This window comes from Cydia splendana, chromosome 16 (assembly GCF_910591565.1).
Source record: "Cydia splendana chromosome 16, ilCydSple1.2, whole genome shotgun sequence".
NCBI classification, from domain to species: Eukaryota; Metazoa; Arthropoda; class Insecta; order Lepidoptera; family Tortricidae; genus Cydia; species Cydia splendana.
Genome location: NC_085975.1, coordinates 12,494,379 through 12,513,080, shown reverse-complemented (window position 1 = coordinate 12,513,080; position 18,702 = coordinate 12,494,379). Strand labels below are relative to the sequence as shown.

Sequence of the window (18,702 nt, the reverse complement as noted above, 5' to 3'; positions counted from 1 at the left end):
AGCATTTTACAAAGGCTAGGGTTGTCACTTTTGAGAAAATCTGTTACAATAGTTTAATGGCCAAAAATATGATTTTTGCTGTGTTTTTCATTAGTTAACGGGATAAAACATCTAAGTAAAGGATAATAAGACAAATTAAATACAGTATATATTTATAAACTTACTTTAGTGTACAAACATAACCTTATTTTACATGCGAAGTTGGGTAAATTAGATGAAAGTGACAACCCTAATCCGTTTTTGGTGGTGGGCAATGTTGGTATGGATGCCAAATCACCGGATTACTTTGCCCACCGCTAAAACTCGCTAAAAATTACAAATTAAAGATATCTTATTGATACTGTTTTAACACCCCACACACTGATTAAAATAACCGACTTGGTTTCACATTACATCTCAAAACTTTTTGAAGTGAAAATTTCTTTAGCGGCGTGTAATAGTGCCCTTGCGGCCTATTTGCTGAATAAATGTTGAAGTTTGAAGTTTGCATGCCAAGTTTCGTGCTTTCTGCCGGATGGGACAGGATTTAGGATGGGTCAGACCAGGACCGCATTTTTGCAGGTTCATCTTTTATTAGCCAGACTCTACCTCCATACTAAATCGAGCTAAGGAGTCGCACTATAAAGAAATATTGAACATTTTCTTTCAAGTTGATATACAGGGTGTCCATGCATTAGGGTATTTATATTCAATATTCAATAATTTATTCATAAAATCAATACAATTTTACACGTCAATGGTATTTAGAACCAGTATACAAAGTATCATAACAAATTACGATTTTTTTACTTTGGAGCAACCTGTATGTGTTAGTAGCTCCTGAGGTAATAAATAGTATGACTAGATTTTGCCCTGTGCGCGGGGCCCGAGGGCCCCGCGGTCTTCTTGTAGTTTGTTGTTGGTGCTGTTGTTTTTGTTGTAGTAGTAGTAGTAGTAGTTTGTTTTCCAAAGGGAAAAAGAAATAAAGTTGTACTTTTGCTAGGACGAAAAGATCCGCGTGAAAGCACTACATTCCCGCAGCTCGGCCTGGCCTCGCGTGCTTGGGAACTCGTAAGGGACGCTCCGGGCCTTCGGCCCTACGCGGAGCTCGGCCTTCGTCCTTCGCTGGGTTTCGAAGCTCAGCGTCGGGCCTTCGGCCCGCCGCTTCGCTTATTAAAACAGTTGGGAGGGTTGGTTTTGCTTCGGGGCTTAAGCGGGAAGTTGGAGCTTAAACACGACCCAATAGGAAAAGTGTCTTCGTCACACTTTTTGTATAGGATTTTGCTTTGTTCGTCATTCCCGCAGCTCGGCCTTCGGCCTCGCCCAAAATTACTGGGGGCGGGGCACGCTTGGATATTCGGGGTGAAGCTCCGGGCCTGACGGCCCTACGCGGGGTCGGCCTTCGGCCTCCCGGCCTGAAGCTCGCCCTTCGGGCTCGCTTATCCTACTTGGAAATTTGAATTTTGCCCTTGTCGCCCGCCATTTTGGATTTTTCCAAAAATTTTTTTTACATGGTAATGCTGGGCCCCCTAGCTCGCCGCATGCCAAATCTCAGCGTACTCGGACCAACTTGAAAAATTAAAAAAAAAAGTCGGCCATTTTGAAATTTTTTAAATGCAGTTTGATTTGTTTCGGGGCCCTCTATGACATTTGGTCGAGCACCCCCCACCTACCTCGCACCGTTTAAAAGTTGCCATACAAAATTAAAATGACCATTATTTCCGCCATCTTGGATTTTTTCCAAAAATTTTTTTTTTCATAGGAATCTAGAGGCTTCTATCTCTCGCCATGCCAAATCTCAGCGCGCTCGGACCAACTTGAAAAAAAAAAAAAAAAAAAAGTCGGCCCGTTTGAAAATTTTTAAATGCAGTTTATTTTGTCTCGGGGCCCTCTATGACATTTAGTCGAGCACCCCCCACCTATCTCGCACCGTTTAAAAGTTGCCATACAAAATAAAAGGGGCCATTTTTTGCGCCATCTTGGATTTTTTCGAAATTTTTTTTCCCATACGAATCTAGAGGACCCCGAGATTCCGTGACCAAAATTTCAGCGCGCTAGGACAAACTTGAAAAAATTAAAAAAAAAAGTCAGCCATTTTGAAAAAAAATGGTGGCGTCAAAAACTGCCAGGGTCCCTCTATGACATTTGGTCGAGCACCCCCCACCTACCTCCCACCGTTTGGCCGGGCCGTCGAACATTTTTCTGAACGGAAGCGGTAGGCCAAAAGTCGGAATTTTCTGAAGTCACGAGACCGCCCTCTATACGACCGTACCAAAGTCTAACACCCCACGAACCTCCTTCTGGGAGAACAATCATGTCAATTAATCAGTCGTGTTGCAGCTTTAAATAAGATTAATTATTAATTATTAATTATTAAATTATAAATTAAATTAAATTAAATTAATTAAAACTTTCTTCGACCGTTTTGATTATCTTTTGTATTTATGACATTAATAAGATTCTGACTTTTGACAAATGTCATCATTGCCGCACATTTTCAAACAAATTGTCAAAATCACTGCCAATGATTAATACAGTATGTTTCTTTTTGTTGTCGATTATTGGAATTAACTTTTGTTTGATAATTTAATGTTTTATCTTTTGTTCTAATTAAAAAGAAATTACCGTTAGAGCATTTCTGAGAAGTAACCCTATGTGGGATTTCAGGGTTTGTCCAATGGCTAAGGTCACCCTGTATTTAAAAACGTAAACGTTAAAGTTTTTGGGATATATGTATAGTAGACTATTTATACTCCACATTGATACCATTAAGAAGTTAATAAAACTGCCTGAAAGTTAGAGAGGACTATGGAGGAGATTACTGTTTACTAGCTTTTGACTTAACTCCTGGCCCCTGTTTCACCAACGTGACAGGTGCGACGAATTGTAAAATCACTGTTGCTGACGTCACAGGCATCCATGAACTACGGTTACCGCTTACCATCGGGCGGGCCGTATTTCTGTTTGCCACCATCATTGTATTATTAAAAAAAAACTTTATGATATCGGAAAAAAAACAGATATTTCTCTTGCTAAGTTTATGACAATTGTCACAGAAACACTGCAATTGTCACGAAATTCCGACATATAACTCATTACCTGTCAAGAATTACCTACAATTCTTCTAGATCTTTGACAATTGTCAGAAACTTCACAGGAGAAATATCTGTTTTTTCCGATATAATAAAGTTTTTTTTTAATAATACAATGATGGTGGCAAACAGGAATACGGCCCGCCCGATGGTAAGTGGTAATCGTAGCCCATGGATGCCTGTGACGTCAGCGATAGTGATTTTACAATTCGTCGCACCTGTCACCGATGTGAAATTGGGGCCTGGCCTCTATTTCACTACGGTGGCAGGTGCGACACTTGTCGACATTACAGTTGGTACTGACGTTACAGGCCTCCATAGGCTACGGTAACCGCTTACCATCAGACGGGCGGTGTGCTTGTTTGCCACCAACATGTTAATAAAATAAAAACTCCATTATATCGCCAAATACTAAGTACTTATTTTGCGAAGCTAATGACAATTGTCACAAGAAACACGACAATTGTCGGTAATTCTTGACAGCAAATGAGTTCTGTGTAACACTATATGAGTAAAATGAATATAGGCGTGGAATCGAATGTATTTGCAGCCAACAAAATGCCAATGTTTGTTCAGCTACCTGTTCACCTGTTTAAATTGCTTATTATCAATTTAGATCCGGATTTTAAACCTGGCTGACATCGGATAGCCATTTATATTGATGTCAATGGTGTTGGTGAATATTTTAATTCATTCGGGCGAAAACCGGAAGGTTGGTTGGGTATCATAAAATGTTCATGGAGAGAAATTGTAAAGGCCCCAGTACACAATGGGCCATTGCCGGCCACTCCAAGGGACGCAGCCATGCGGTAGAATGAGATAGCAATATCATTTGCTCCCTCTAACGCATAAATGCGTCCCTTGGAATGGCCGGCGATGGCCCATTGTGTACTGGGGCCTTAAGATATGGTATTGTAATCAACAACTGCAAAGTTTTTTTTACATCGGTTTGTGGCAAATACTGTTTAGTTTATCTTTATTTTAAAACGAAAAATGTCAACTTGCATGTTTTCTCCACTGTACACAGAATAAGTAATGATGTTACTATATCTCATATGTTCAGAATATTACTTGAATAAACTTATTATCCTATATAAAATGTGTGTTTTTATATTTCTAAACCCAGTTTCTAAGTAGATTGCACATACATTATAGTCACATTAAAATTTCATTTTGCGAAATAAAGAATTCAACATTTAACTTTGCAAAAGTAGATAATTGTTATTAGAATATTTTCTAAAAGCAATAAAAATAGATTAGGTTAGATTCGAGCTACAATGACATTAGGTTGGGTTCAAGGTAAGGTTGCAGGGCCTCAACAAGGGAAAAAAAGGGGGAGGGACTGTTGGCCTGGCTAAGTGAGCCAGAACTCACCCACTACTCCCTACTACTGCCGTAAGCAGGTAATGAATTCCCAATGTATTAGGTATAGGTTTAATAAATTATAAATATATTTCATTAATAACATAATAATATACAAATATGTAAAAGCATAAAGTAATAAATAAGCCTACAGTAATCACGTATACCGGTCCCACGGATGCGGATGTTGCTTACATAATCTCGTCTGTCAAGGAGTTTCGGCAGGAAAGGCCTTGGCAGACTTAAAAAATTCCGAAATGAGGGTTCATACCTACCGACTGGAATTGGTTTCATGGAGGTATCAGATGGGTTAATGTAGGGTAACTGATGTACACCTTGCTAACATAATCTCGTCTGCCAAGGTGTTTCGGCAGGAAAAGCCTTGGCAGACTTATATATTCATGAAATGAGGGTTCATACCTACCGACTGGAATTGGTTTCATGGCGGTATCAGATGGGTTAGTGTACGGTAACCGATGGTCATCTTGCTTATAATCTCGTCTGCCAAGGTGTTTCGGCAGGAAAAACCTTGGCAGACTTATATATTCCTAAAATGGGGGTTCATACCTACCGAATGGAATTGGTTTCATGGTGGTATCAGATGGGTTAGTGTAGGGTAACCGATGGCGACCTTGCTTACATAATCTCGTCTGCCATGGTGTTTCGGCAGGAAAAGCCTTGGCAGACTTATATATTCCTGACATGAGAGTTCATACCTACCGACTGGCATTGGTTTCATGGTGGTATCAGATGGGTTAATTTAGGGGTCCCGATGGTCACCTTTGAGAGCGTCTGCCAAGCACTTCCGGCAAAAAAAATAGTGGCAGACTTCGCTTTTCTGTGTCTACATGTAAATTTCTAACTGCTGCCATAACTACTATCTCGGTATCAGATGGGTTAAATCAGCCCCTTTTTTCGCACCGGAAGTGGCCTTCTGTTTCGTACTTTCGGCAAGTTCCGCCGTGGCAGACTATCGAATTCGGACTTAGCATAACTTTTCTGGGAAACCATTGTGCATTTCATCGTGGTATCAAGTCGGTTAGAAATTTTGCGGCCGGCTCTTCTACCATTAAGAGCGCTATTACATTTCGGCGTTGAGCGAGTTTAGGTATTTTACGCGCTGCGGCAGGCCGTGCGAGCTCAGTATGCCGATCCCTTCTACCACACTCGCACTACAATGATGGATTAAACATTCTTGATCCTTCGCGAAGCATATTGAAATCAACCATAACAACACTAACTGATGTGCTTAACTTTTAAAGTCCTAAAACTGTTATTTGGTAAGTACGAAAATACTAAATGCAGTGCAAATGTAAGTGTGTGCAGTGTTCATAAATTAATTTTTCATCTATTTTTGACGATTTTTGACCCCCCCCACCCCTCAAATCATCCAAAAATCATGCTTCGGATGACTCTGTTTCCTCCTACGTCATACTACCATCATCCGATGTCCAGACCCCCCTCCCCCCCCTCCTTCCATTTGAAACGACGTAATTTATGAATAGCCCCATACTCGTACTTATGAAGGTATAAGTATTACTCGAAATAAATTATAGGTACTCGCTTATTTACATGTTTCGTCATAGCATTTGGTACCTATAGGTTGTAAAGTTTGTATCAACGAGGGTTTAAAAACGAACTAGTATTGAGGATCTGATGATAATGATGATGATTAAGGTGGTCACGGATACCAATCAACCATGTAGTAACTTGATTAGGCTCGTTTGATTCGTCTCAACAAGATCTTTGACACTGAAGATACACAGGGTCTGATGATGGAGCTGGAAGGTGGCCACGGGTACCAGTCTATCATGTAACTAAACCACTTCGTGTTTGGGCTCGTTTGATTCGTCTCAACAAGATCTTTGACACTGAAGATACACAGGGTCTGATGATGGAGCTGGAAGGTGGCCACGGGTACCAGTCTATCGTGTAACTAAACAACTTCGTGTTTGGGCTCGTTTGATTCGTCTCAACAAGATCTTTGACACTGAAGATACACAGGGTCTGATGATGGAGCTGGAAGGTGGCCACGGGTACCAGTCTATCGTGTAACTAAACAACTTCTTGTTTGGGCTCGTTTGATTCGTCTCAACAAGATCTTTGACACAAGACAGTACTCAGGGTCTGATGATGGAGCTGGAAGGTGGTCACCATTACCAATCAACCATGCAACTAAACCACATCGTGTTTAGGCTCGTTTGATTCGTCTCAACAAGATCTTTGACATTAGGTGATACACCAAACACGAAGCCCAAACACGATGCCCAAACACGAAGCCCAAACACGTAGCCCAAACACGAAGTGGTTCAGTTACGTGATAGACTGGTATCCGTCGCCACCTTCGAGCTCCATCATCAGACCCTGAGTAGTATCTTGTGTCAAAGATCTTGTTGCGACGAATCAAACGAGCCCAAACACGAAGTGGTTCAGTTACATGGTAGACTGGTACTCGTGGCCACAGTCCAGCTCCATCATCAGACTCTGAGTACTAACTTTTGTCAAAGATCTTGTTGAGACGAATCAAACGAGCCCAAACACGAAGTGGTTTAGTTGCATGGTTGATTGGTACCGGTGACCACATTCCGGCTCCATCATTAGACCTTGAGTACTATCTTGTGTCAAAGATCTTGTTGAGACGAATCAAACGAGCCCAAACACGAAGTGGTTTAGTTGCATGGTTGATTGGTACCGGTGACCACCTTCCGGCTCCATCATCAGACCCTGAGTACCATCTTGTGTCAAAGATCTTGTTGAGATGAATAAAACGAGCCTAAACACGAAGTGGTTTAGTTGCATGGTTGATTGGTACCGGTGACCACCTTCCGGCTCCATCATCAGACCCTGAGTACTATCTTGTGTCAAAGATCTTGTTGAGACGAATCAAACGAGCCCAAACACGAAGTGGTTTAGTTGCATGGTTGATTGGTACCGGTGACCACCTTCCGGCTCCGGAAGCCGGAGCCGGAAGCTCCATCATCAGACCCTGAGTACTATCTTGAGTCAAAATTAATACATATTGAAACGACCTGATCAAATATTTTTAATCCTGTCCGGTAGTTTATTAAACTGTACCATTATAAATTATAATACTATAAAAACAGTGCTAGGATCAAAGTCTCTCGTTGCGGTTTACACGCACACAGTATAGCGTTTTACACGGCGCCCGCCGCACACAATGATAAAAAATCTCGTTGTCGCCGTTGAAAATGTGCGGAGCCGACCGACACACGTCCTGCCTCTACAAGCTCTGCCGCGGCACTGAGCTGGCGCAGCGCGCGTCATCGGTAATATAGAGTAGTTTTCAAAAAATTGCCAAAAAATTATAGTAGAATTTCATAAACACTAATGTATACCAACAGTATGAGCAAACGTTGCAGATTGCTTGAGTATGAAAATGACTTCGATATTAAGTAGATTTTCGTAGGAATTGACACTTGTTTCGGAGAGAAAATTGAGTTCGTTTTACTTTGATTTTCTCTTTCTCAAAGGTGTGTAGGAAAAATATCGTTTGATATGCCTAAAGTACAGGGTATTAGTAATACAAAATAGCCAGGTTTAGCAGAGTAAACTTCTCAACATTTCCAAATAAGAGCTTGCCATTCAGTGCTTCACGGGGTTTTTCGGAAACGACCATCAGAAAAAAAATCATTACTAATTTAATAAGTCCTTTTTCTAATATTTACAACGATATTTAAAAAGATAAGAAGACGCTTTTACTGGAACAAGTACTCATTGTTTCTAATAATGAGCACAAAGTCCTGAATTTCGTCGACTAGTATCATCAATTTTGCGTTATTTCGACTTTTCTTGTAAGAGCGCTCTTAAGTGGTGCTTATGGTACAAGCTTTGCTTAGTTTAGGGCTAAGTCCCTCACCGTTCCGTTCCGTTTTTTCCTTTTGAGATAAGGGACCCTAAAATCAGAAATAGGACCAAATATCGGGTCGGTCAATGTGAAAATGAAAACACTCTAAAGGGGCCCACTGATTAACAGTCCGCCGGACGGAATCGGCCTGTCAGTTAGAACAAAAAGTTGACAGCAACTGACAGGCAGATACCATCCGGCGGACTGTTAATCAGTGGGCCCCTTAAGGCTACGCCACACTCAAGCACGTAGCGAATATCGCCCCCTTAACAGTCGGAAGTATGTAACATCGATATTGACTTTATAATATTTATGTGTAGGTATACACATAAATATTTTACGATTATTTTGCAATTTCTTGAATTATTTTCAGTAAAATGAAAGCCGTCGTGTTTATCGCTGTTGCCAGTTTAATAGGTAATTTACTGTATTTTATTCTTTTAAATAATATTTTGAGCTACGATGCCACAGATGGACATACTGATGAACATTGTGATAACAAGATTCATACAAGATCAGTAGGTCAGGCAACGAATGTTAAAAAAAAGTTGTAGAGGGAAAAGCTAGGAACACAATTTTTGACTCCGTAACTTTGTTTGGACTATACTCTAAATCGGCGGTCGGCAACCTGCGGCCCGCGGGCCGCATGCGGCTCGTGAAACTGTCACTTGCGGCCTGCGAGCGTCTCTGGCTATGTAATATTGAGAAACGACAATGTCTGATAAAGTCATAAATATTAACAAAGTGCGGCCCGCGTCAACTTACTCATCGTTAACTACGCTACTAAAACTAGGTAGATACGCAAAAAAAGGTTGCCGACCGCTGCTCTAAATCATAATTACATTCCAAAAAAAGTAAGACTATGTTGCCACTGCAATAATTTGTTTGTAAAATAGTAAATTCCTTTTTATAAATAAATACGCTAAGATAATTTATTTATTGGTAATTTTACTCCTACGATTTAAAAAAGTACTTTTATTTACTTATTTTTACATAAATACAAGACGCGCTAGTAAAAAGTGGCAACATTGTCTTACTTTTTTTTGGAATCGAATTATGATTTAGAGTTTAGTTAGGAGAAAACGATACCAAACACGGCCTAGCAGCTTTACTAATGTAGATTCAAGATAAAATTTAGAGCCCTAAATAAACTTTCAAGAGCGGATATCTCCAAAAAACTTGACTGAATAAAACTTCTAACAAATGAGATCAACTTTCATTTTGTATAAGTGGCCATGTCGCTAAGATGCATATAATCGAAAAACCGAAAAACGTGAACTTCAAACCCCCCCCCCCCCCCCCCCCCCCGGCAAGCATGATTTTTGGATGATTTTAGGGAAGGGGGGTCAACTAACTAGTCCAAAAATTACGGAAATTACGGAGTCAAAGGAAAGTGGGAAAGGCGGGTAATTGCACTACTTACAACTCACTAATTTAAACTGTCACTATTTTTACATTTTTTACATATAAGTATTCTAAAACAGGACTTAATCGCGTATAAATTAATTTTTAAAATGACCTCCGACGTTTCGAGGATGGCGTTGTTCCCGTGGTCTCGGAGAATCACAGAAGCATTGACCGCCGGCATCATCGGCGGGACAGCAATACAAGTATTATGCGCGTGCGATAGAGATAGAAAATGGCGGGTCTATGTACGAAATTATTCGTGTTTAGGGTCCTTAGGGTTTTAGAGTTAGATCAAGAAAAGTCTGCAACGATTTTGATAGCATACTCAGTGCAAGTGTTATTTATACGTTATTATTTCATAGAAGTTTGACGTTTAAAATAACACTTGCACTGCGAGTGCTATCATAATCGTTGCAGACTTTTCTTGGTCTAACTCTAATTCATTAATATTTTCTTCGGAAAGCATTGGTTCTCACTTCTCAGCCATCCGGTCCTAAGCCAAACCATTTAACCAAATTAAACCAAAAATATATCAACACTACGTCTAGCCATACAAATTCAGCTTCTTTAAGAACCATTTTATTTATTTATTTAAACTTTCTTCTCTTCTTCTTCTTCCTGGCCATTATTATTCCCATCGGGTGTGTAAAGTTTAATATAATTATAAAAAAACTATCATACATTTGTTATAACGCCATTTGATATATTATTGTATGTTATAATGTAATTTTTATTATACGTTTCCTTTATTATACAGTGATTTCATCTAAACTGACATTGATATAATGCCTAATGTAATATAATTTTTAAATAGTATATAGACATGTTTTATAATGACATTTGTTATATTATATTTTTGTATAACATAATACTTCATACAATTTTATCAAGTATAAATACATATATCGTATAACATTTTTTGTCATATTTCATTTACTGATAACGTAAAGTTTTACATACTTTTTATAACTAGTACGCAGGTCTACTGCTTTTGCTAGCTATTTTATTCTAGGGAGGTCGCAGTTCTAACCTAACCTAACCTATTTTTTCACGGATTTCGTTCTGCGGGGGCCGCAGTTCAAACCTAACCTAAACCACTTTTTTGATAGAATATTTTATTCTACGGAGGGTCAAAGTTCTAACCTAACCTAACCCTCCTTTTAATTTGTTAGGTAGTTATTCGTTTGTGCGGAGTCGCAGTTCCAACCTAACCTAACCCATTTATGTCATGCAACTATTATGCTACATAAATAATTATGTGATGTCACTTGTTATAACAAATAATATGCTTTAGAGTATGTAATAATTATGGCAATGTATATTAGACGAAGTGTAAATATACCTTATGACCATTATACCAATAATAACATTATGTATACCGTTAATTAGGTATTACGGTAGTATGCCATTTATTACGTTATTCAAAATAACGATATATCAAACTATAATATATGAAGAGTAATTATAACAAATGTAATGCACCCATTCCCATCTCTAGTTGGGGTGCCGGAGTTAGGGTATTTATTTAAACTTTATTGCACAAAATATATACAATATAATGTACAAATGGCGGACTTAATGCCAAATAGCATTCTCTACCAGTCAACCTTAGGACCAAACAGAGACAATTTGACATTTTCACAGTTTCCGTCCCGTTTTGTTGCAGTAAATATAGTGAAAGCAGTGGAGCCGAAACAATTGAATCTAGCCCTCGAAACAGTCCTTCAATTTGACAAGAAAGACCGAGCAGCCGACCTAGCCGTCCTAGACAAGGTGAAAGATTTCCTAGATAATATTAAAAATGCCATGCAAACCAGTGGTAGGAGAAACAGCGGAAACGATATAACATTCACGGATTTCATTTTTAAAGCTGCTAAAATTCTAAAAAGTCTGAAAGACGATGTACTCGAAGAAGCATACGTTGTTATCAATGATGAATCAAAAAGATATATTAACAAAGATAATGAGTTAAAAGAGCTATTCGAAGATAATGATATGAGGAGGTACGTTTCTGAGAAATTAGACGATAACAAGGAGATGACAGCTAATGACTTGCGTAGGCATATAGATGCAGTAATTGCCCTCATAGAAAATAAACGAGAAGCTGGAGGAAATACTGACTTACTTGAAATTGGGAATACTTTGTATGAAGGTGCTAGTGCTAAATTGAGGGAAGCACTTAGTGACCTTAAGAAATTGAGAAGAGGTAATGAATATAATACAGGGAACTTGTTAAGAAGAGGACTCGCGTCGCTTGCATTTTTGCATTATGAATCGCTCGGTAATGATGTAAAAACTCAATTTAAAAAATTGGTCAATAATTATTTGCGAACATATATTGCAAACAATGGACCCAATGGCTTACGCAACTACGTAACTACTACTAGGCGTACGACAAATCAATGGGAAACACGCAAACATAGATATTACGATAAATTTACAGCACACACAAAAAAGACATATTTACCAAAAAAAATTAACGATTTTAAAAACGAACCTTTTAAAAAACTAGAGATTTTCGTATCTAATGACGATTTAAAGACGTTGATTGGTATGAATGAACCACAAACATATCAACCACAATCAAATCAAAATTCGTATTCCTCATTTCTCTCTCCGTCGGGGGCTAAATACAAACCACAATCAAATCAAAATTCGTATTCCTCATTTCTCTCTCCGTCGGGGGCTAAATACAAACCACAATCAAATCAACATTCGTATTCCTCATTTCTCTCTCCGTCGGGGGCTAAATACAAACCACAATCAAATCAAAATTCGTATTCCTCATTTCTCTCTCCGTCGGAGGCTAAATACAAACCACAATCAAATCAACATTCGTATTCCTCATTTCCCTCTCCGTCGGGGGCTAAATACAAACCACAATCAAATCAACATTCGTATTCCTCATTTCTCTCTCCGTCGGGGGCTAAATACAAACCACAATCAAATCAACATTCGTATTCCTCATTTCTCTCTCCTTCGGAGGGTAAATACAAACCACAATCAAATCAACATTCGTATTCCTCGTATTCCTCATTTCCCTCTCCTTCGGAGGCTAAATACAAACCACAATCAAATCAACATTCGTATTCCTCGTATTCCTCATTTCCCTCTCCTTTGGAGGCTAAATACAAACCACAATCAAATCAACATTCGTATTCCTCGTATTCCTCATTTCCCTCTCCGTCGGGGGCTAAATACAAACCACAATCAAATCAAAATTCGTATTCCTCATTTCTCTCTCCGTCGGGGGCTAAATACAAACCACAATCAAATCAACATTCGTATTCCTCGTATTCCTCATTTCTCTCTCCGTCGGGGGCTAAATACAAACCACAATCAAATCAAAATTCGTATTCCTCATTTCTCTCTCAGTCGGGGGCTAAATACAAACCACAATCAAATCAACATTCGTATTCCTTATTTCCCTCTCCGCCGGGGGCTAAATACAAACCACAATCAAATCAACATTCGTATTCCTCGGTGCTTTTGCCGTCGCAGGTTAAAAATAAACCATATCTAAGTCAAAACAAACCACATGACAGATGGCGTTATTCAAATAAAGGTAAACACAAGAAGAATCTCCGAACCAGTAAACAAGAGTCAACTGAATCTGCTGAATCGGAAGAAAAGGTTTTAATGGGTGGGCAAAATACTCGAGACCCTGAAATAACTTCTAATGAGTTTTCTAGAGATAGAGTAGAAGACGAGACTAGTACAGAGGAGATACTAATACAGCACAACAATGTTATCGATATTGGGTTGTCTCGGAAGACACCAGGACGTTTCAACATAACTTTTGTTTCGCCAGACAAGTAAGTAATATTATTATGTATAGGTACTATTTAACTTTGACCGCCAAAGACAACTCACTCTACAGCGGCTACAGTCCAATATCAACCTTCCTTTTTATGTTATGAGAGGTACATTTTACTAATTAATGGATAAACAGGCTTCAGTGTGAAGGCAAGCCACTAGGTACCCTTGTTTACCTTACATGCCTCAAAAATACATAATAATATATTCATGTAAAATGCTACTTTTATACTTTCCACTATACATAGTAAGTTTATACCTATGAATATTTGGAATGAATAATGAAATTGGGTCATTTTCGCCGAATAACATATAACTGTAATAGTTTCAGAATCAGCGATGAAAGACAAATTTTAAGAAAACGTAACGCAAACGATTCGTTTGCAGTGGATACTAGTCCAGGATATATCGATGTCGTAGATACAATGATTAAGCATATAGAAGAAGAAATAGAAGCAGTAAAAGACCAGGTCGAATACGTAAAAAATCTAACTCACTCAAAACGCATAGAAAGTACAGAAAGTAACAGAATGGAAAATGTTACTGATGCTGAAGCATTGGAATCCAACAATACGTTCTCATTTAGAGCTCAATATGATGCAGATGCATCTAATTCTTCAGAAACAGATACTAACCGTAATAAAACAAATGAAAATATTACTGAGATTACATCTACAAATGTCTCTGACACAACAATCGCAAACGAGGAAAAGGAAATAGCACATGAAGAGAATACATCAGAAAATTCGAAAAATAATAATGTTGACATCGACAAATCAAAGAAAGGAGAATCGGTTGAAGTCAATGATACCCATTATGTCAACGAAGATAATCATAGACAAGACGAGACTTCTATGTCACCAAATGAAAAAGATAAGGCTGAAGATAGCACTGCATTTAATACAGTAGTAGAAGTAGGAAACAACTCTGCTGCCGCATAAATTGTGGAGGCAGGCATTACTGCGAGGAAGAAGCGAGATATAAGCGAATAACAGCAAATATACTAATGTAGCCATAGGTATGTATGGTTTTATGAAACTAAAATAAAGAACGTATGATACAATAATACATTACGATCTCCCCAGACATTTCGATTGCCTCTATCTTTAATCGATTGTTTTTATTTAAGCTGTATCTTTTACTGAGGTATGCCAATACAGAGTATTCTACATATTTATTTACGATACAAGTCCGAAAACTGGGAAATTCGCAACGAAATACGACAAAACTTAAAATAGACCGAAGGGAATGTTTTCAATCGTCACGAGTTGCGAATTACCTATTCGCACGTGTATCCTGTACAACGTTTTGCAGTAGGTATACAATATAGCCTTTTAAACTTTTGAAAATGGCACGTGATAGATATTCAGACTGTAGACTGGTGGAGTTCTGCTTGGCTTACAGCAAGCCTAAGAAAGACACTAAGGTAGTAAAGTGAGATAGACATATATAGCTCCCTGACGTTGAGCAGGTTTGCAATGCACCTAAAGAGTTTACTGAGTTTATGGTAATTTATTGTGTTATAAAACATTATTAACTTTGTTATAAATATTGTTTAAAATTAAGAGTTGATTAATACTAGTAAATGTCCTTAGTATTATATCTTAGCATAGTTAAAACCGTTGACAATAAAACGCCATTGATATGAGAAATAACAAAACGCTTATGTCAAACGGGACTAATTGATTTTATATAAAAAACTGAACGACGCATTTGTAAAAAACGAAATTAAAACTTACTTATTCAGCAGATAACTAGTTTTTATTACTGATTCCACCAGTAATTATTATCAGAAGTGGTCAGAACATTTAAATATGAAGAAAAAACGCGATCGTAAGCGGCGTAAACGTGAGCGTAATCGAGCAAGATCTAAATCGAATACATCCAGTGTTACTGATGAAAATGTGCCTTCCACTCGAAGAAGTCGTTCACGCCAACGCTCTACATCCAAATATCATCGAAGAATCACTTCGGAAAGTCGAAAATTTCGTCAAAAGTTTGACAAGAATCGTAAAAGACATCGAACTAGTTCGAGTTCAGATACGGATTCGTCGAAAGAAATTGTGTATAGAAGTAGATCACGTTATCGTACAGCAGGTAGGAAGCTACATAAAAATACACCAGAGACTAAGAAAGTACACCGAAGAAATCGGAAACGGAGTGAAACACCCCAAAGACAGCGATCATCGAACTCGAAGTTTTTACATACACCTACTCGTAGCCCTCCGAGACGTGAAACTGTTCAAGTGCAAGTACATAGAGAAGATACACATGATAGAGAATTAAGAACACCAGGTGTTGAGCAATATACTGCTAGAGATATTCAATTTGCATCTGCTAACAATTGCGGCTACTCTACAGTTCCTGAAAGAATTACAGAAAGTTACCATAGTAACATGTTAGAAGAGACATCTTTACCTATGCAAGCGCCTCCAACAATACAACGTACATATCCAGAGGTAACATCAAGGCAATCAGATATGCAGGATATGACATGTCCGGTTTTAGGATCGTCGACCACAAACCACTCAATGCAGCTTGTAGACAGTGGTACAACAACACGGGCTATTATACCGGCATGGCCGATCTATGCAGCTGAACACCAGGATCAAGCTGTCCAGGAAAGTACAAGGAACATTGATGCTGAGCAAAGTGTGCCAAATGCATCAGGTCAGTTTACTTTCCAAGATTTTATGAAGTTTATGAACAATGTCGTAAAACCAGAGCAAAATAAGATTCAATGTGATAAAAATATAGTTCCTGAATTTAATCCTTCCATTAAAAGTCATAAAGTAGAAAATTGGATTTCTAAGGTTAATGAGTGTGCACTGATTTATGGCTGGTCTGATAGGCAAACCTCCTTTTATGCATTGCCTAGATTAGTTGGTCATGCTAAGCTTTGGTATGAAACTTTATTAACAGTAAATTATACTTGGCCGGAGTGGCAACAACAATTAAAAAATGCTTTCCCGTCTGATGTTAATTATGGTTCTTTGTTGAGTGAAATGTTAGACAGAAGGCTTAAGGCAACTGAAACATTAGATGATTATTATTATTCAAAAATGGCTTTATTAAATGCATGTGAAATTACAAACAAAAAGGCTGTGGATTGTTTAATTCATGGCCTTGATGATAGGACCATTCGGGCTAGTGCTACCTCAGCACGGTTTACACAACCCGAGCAATTGTTGAAATACCTGAAAGAAATGAATCGTGATACTAGGGAGTCTAGGTTATTTAAAAACAAATCCATTCCTTCTAGCAGTAGTAATGTTACATGTGCAAATTGTGACCAAGTGGGTCATCATGCAAGTCAGTGTAAAAAGAAGTTAAGATGCTTTAATTGCAAAGAGCTAGGACATGTTATAATGAAGTGTCCAAAGACATTGATCAAATGTGAAAAATGTAATAAAGTTGGTCATAAAACTGAAGATTGTTATTCAGGTACTAAAACAAAAAATGTAACAAATTCAGATAAACGAGTGTGCACAGTTGAGTCGACAAACCCTTCTCAAACTAGTTCAAAATATTATAAATTTGCACACATCAACAATTCTACTAGTGGCACTTTGTGTTTTATTGATTTTGGCAGTGAGTGCACTTTAATAAGAGAAGACTTTGTCGACACACACAATCTGGTTGTTGAAAAAGATTGCATTCCTAACATAAAATGGGTTGATGAGACACGTTTAACAGTAATTGGTAAAACTAAAATCTTATTAAGAATTAACCAAGTTGAGGCATTAATTACTGCATTAGTAGTGCCCCTAAAAGAGTTACATGTGCCTATTCTAGTAGGACATGATTTTACGGAATTACCACACATATTAGTCATCAAATCAAGCACGTCCCTGGAATTATTAAACCGTGACATGCCATCAGATTTGTCCAAAATTGATCATGAAATAAACTGCATCATAAAATTATATGCGAACGATGACATTACACTTAATGGAACTGGTAATATTAAATGTCATACGCGTGATCTAACAGAAGGTGATTTATTTGTGTCAGGACGTTATCGATATAATGGACCTGGAAGCGAATATTACATACATGAGGGTGTTTATAATGTACTTAACAATCAATGCAATATATTAGTATCTCCTACCTCTAATTGTTTTCCTGTGAAGAAGGGGTCTCTTTTGGCCCGAGCTGAGTTATGTAAAAGTGAGGTGCTAAGGGATACTGATTCTGTGAAGTGTTATAGAATTCGGGTAGATTCCCAACAAATCGAACGCGATGAAATAAATGTTAACCCCGACTTAGACGAAACACAAAAAAATCAGCTTCATGAACTTATACAGAAATACCGCGGTACTTTTGCTCAAAACCTCTCCGAACTAGGTTGTACCAATTTAGCTGAAATGGATATCAAGCTTATTGACAATACACCGGTAGTATACAGACCATACAGGTTGAGTTGCACACAACGTGAAACAGTACAAACCATGGTTAACGAACTTATTCAAAATGATATTGTAGAAGAATCTACTTCCGACTATGCTAGCCCAATCATATTAGTGACAAAAAAAACGGGTGGGCATCGTCTTTGTGTTGACTATCGAGCTTTAAATAAACGGACCGTAAAAGATCATTTTCCACTGCCACTCATCGAAGATCAAATTGATCAGTTAAGTGGTAGTCGATATTTTTGTACCTTAGATCTGGTTAGCGGATACTATCAGATACCTATTAAACCCGACTGTAGACACTTAACAGCTTTTGTTACCCCGGATGGGCTGTTCCAATTTAAAAGGATGCCATTTGGCCTAGCAAACGCACCATCAATTTTTCAGCGGACTATGTCCAAAGCGTTGGCGTTGTCTGGTACAAACGGTGAATTTGGAAACAAAGCAGCATTGGCATACATGGATGATGTCATAATAGTTTCAAAAAATTTTAAGGAGGGAATTGATAAACTAGAGTCAACATTTAAATTAATGGATGAAGCTAATTTCACACTTAATATCAAAAAATGTAGTTTCTTTCAAACGACTATAGAATATCTAGGATACGAAATCTCTAGTGAGGGTGTCAGACCAGGTAAATCCAAGATTCAGGCCGTAGAAAAATTTCCAACTCCGAGAAATGTTCACGAAGTTCGCCAATTTATAGGTTTAGCCAGTTATTTCAGGAAATTTATAAATAACTTTTCTCTTATTGCTAAACCATTGACTG

General features: G+C 38.2%; 1 protein-coding gene across 1 annotated transcript; it reads left to right on the top strand.

Moving 5' to 3' along the window:
- Positions 1-8,641: 8,641 nt before the first annotated feature.
- LOC134797891 (uncharacterized) lies at positions 8,642-14,533 on the top strand. The gene is made up of 3 exons (XM_063770240.1): positions 8,642-8,715; positions 11,372-13,520; positions 13,847-14,533. The coding sequence occupies exon 2, from the start codon at positions 12,263-12,265 to the stop codon at positions 13,226-13,228; it is 966 nt and encodes a 321-aa protein (XP_063626310.1). The 5' UTR covers positions 8,642-8,715; positions 11,372-12,262; the 3' UTR covers positions 13,229-13,520; positions 13,847-14,533.
- Positions 14,534-18,702: the final 4,169 nt, after the last annotated feature.

Bases quoted from the DNA above. Each gene is read 5' to 3' on its own strand.
- LOC134797891 (XM_063770240.1), top strand. From the start codon at position 12,263: ATGAACCACAAACATATCAACCACAATCAAATCAAAATTCGTATTCCT.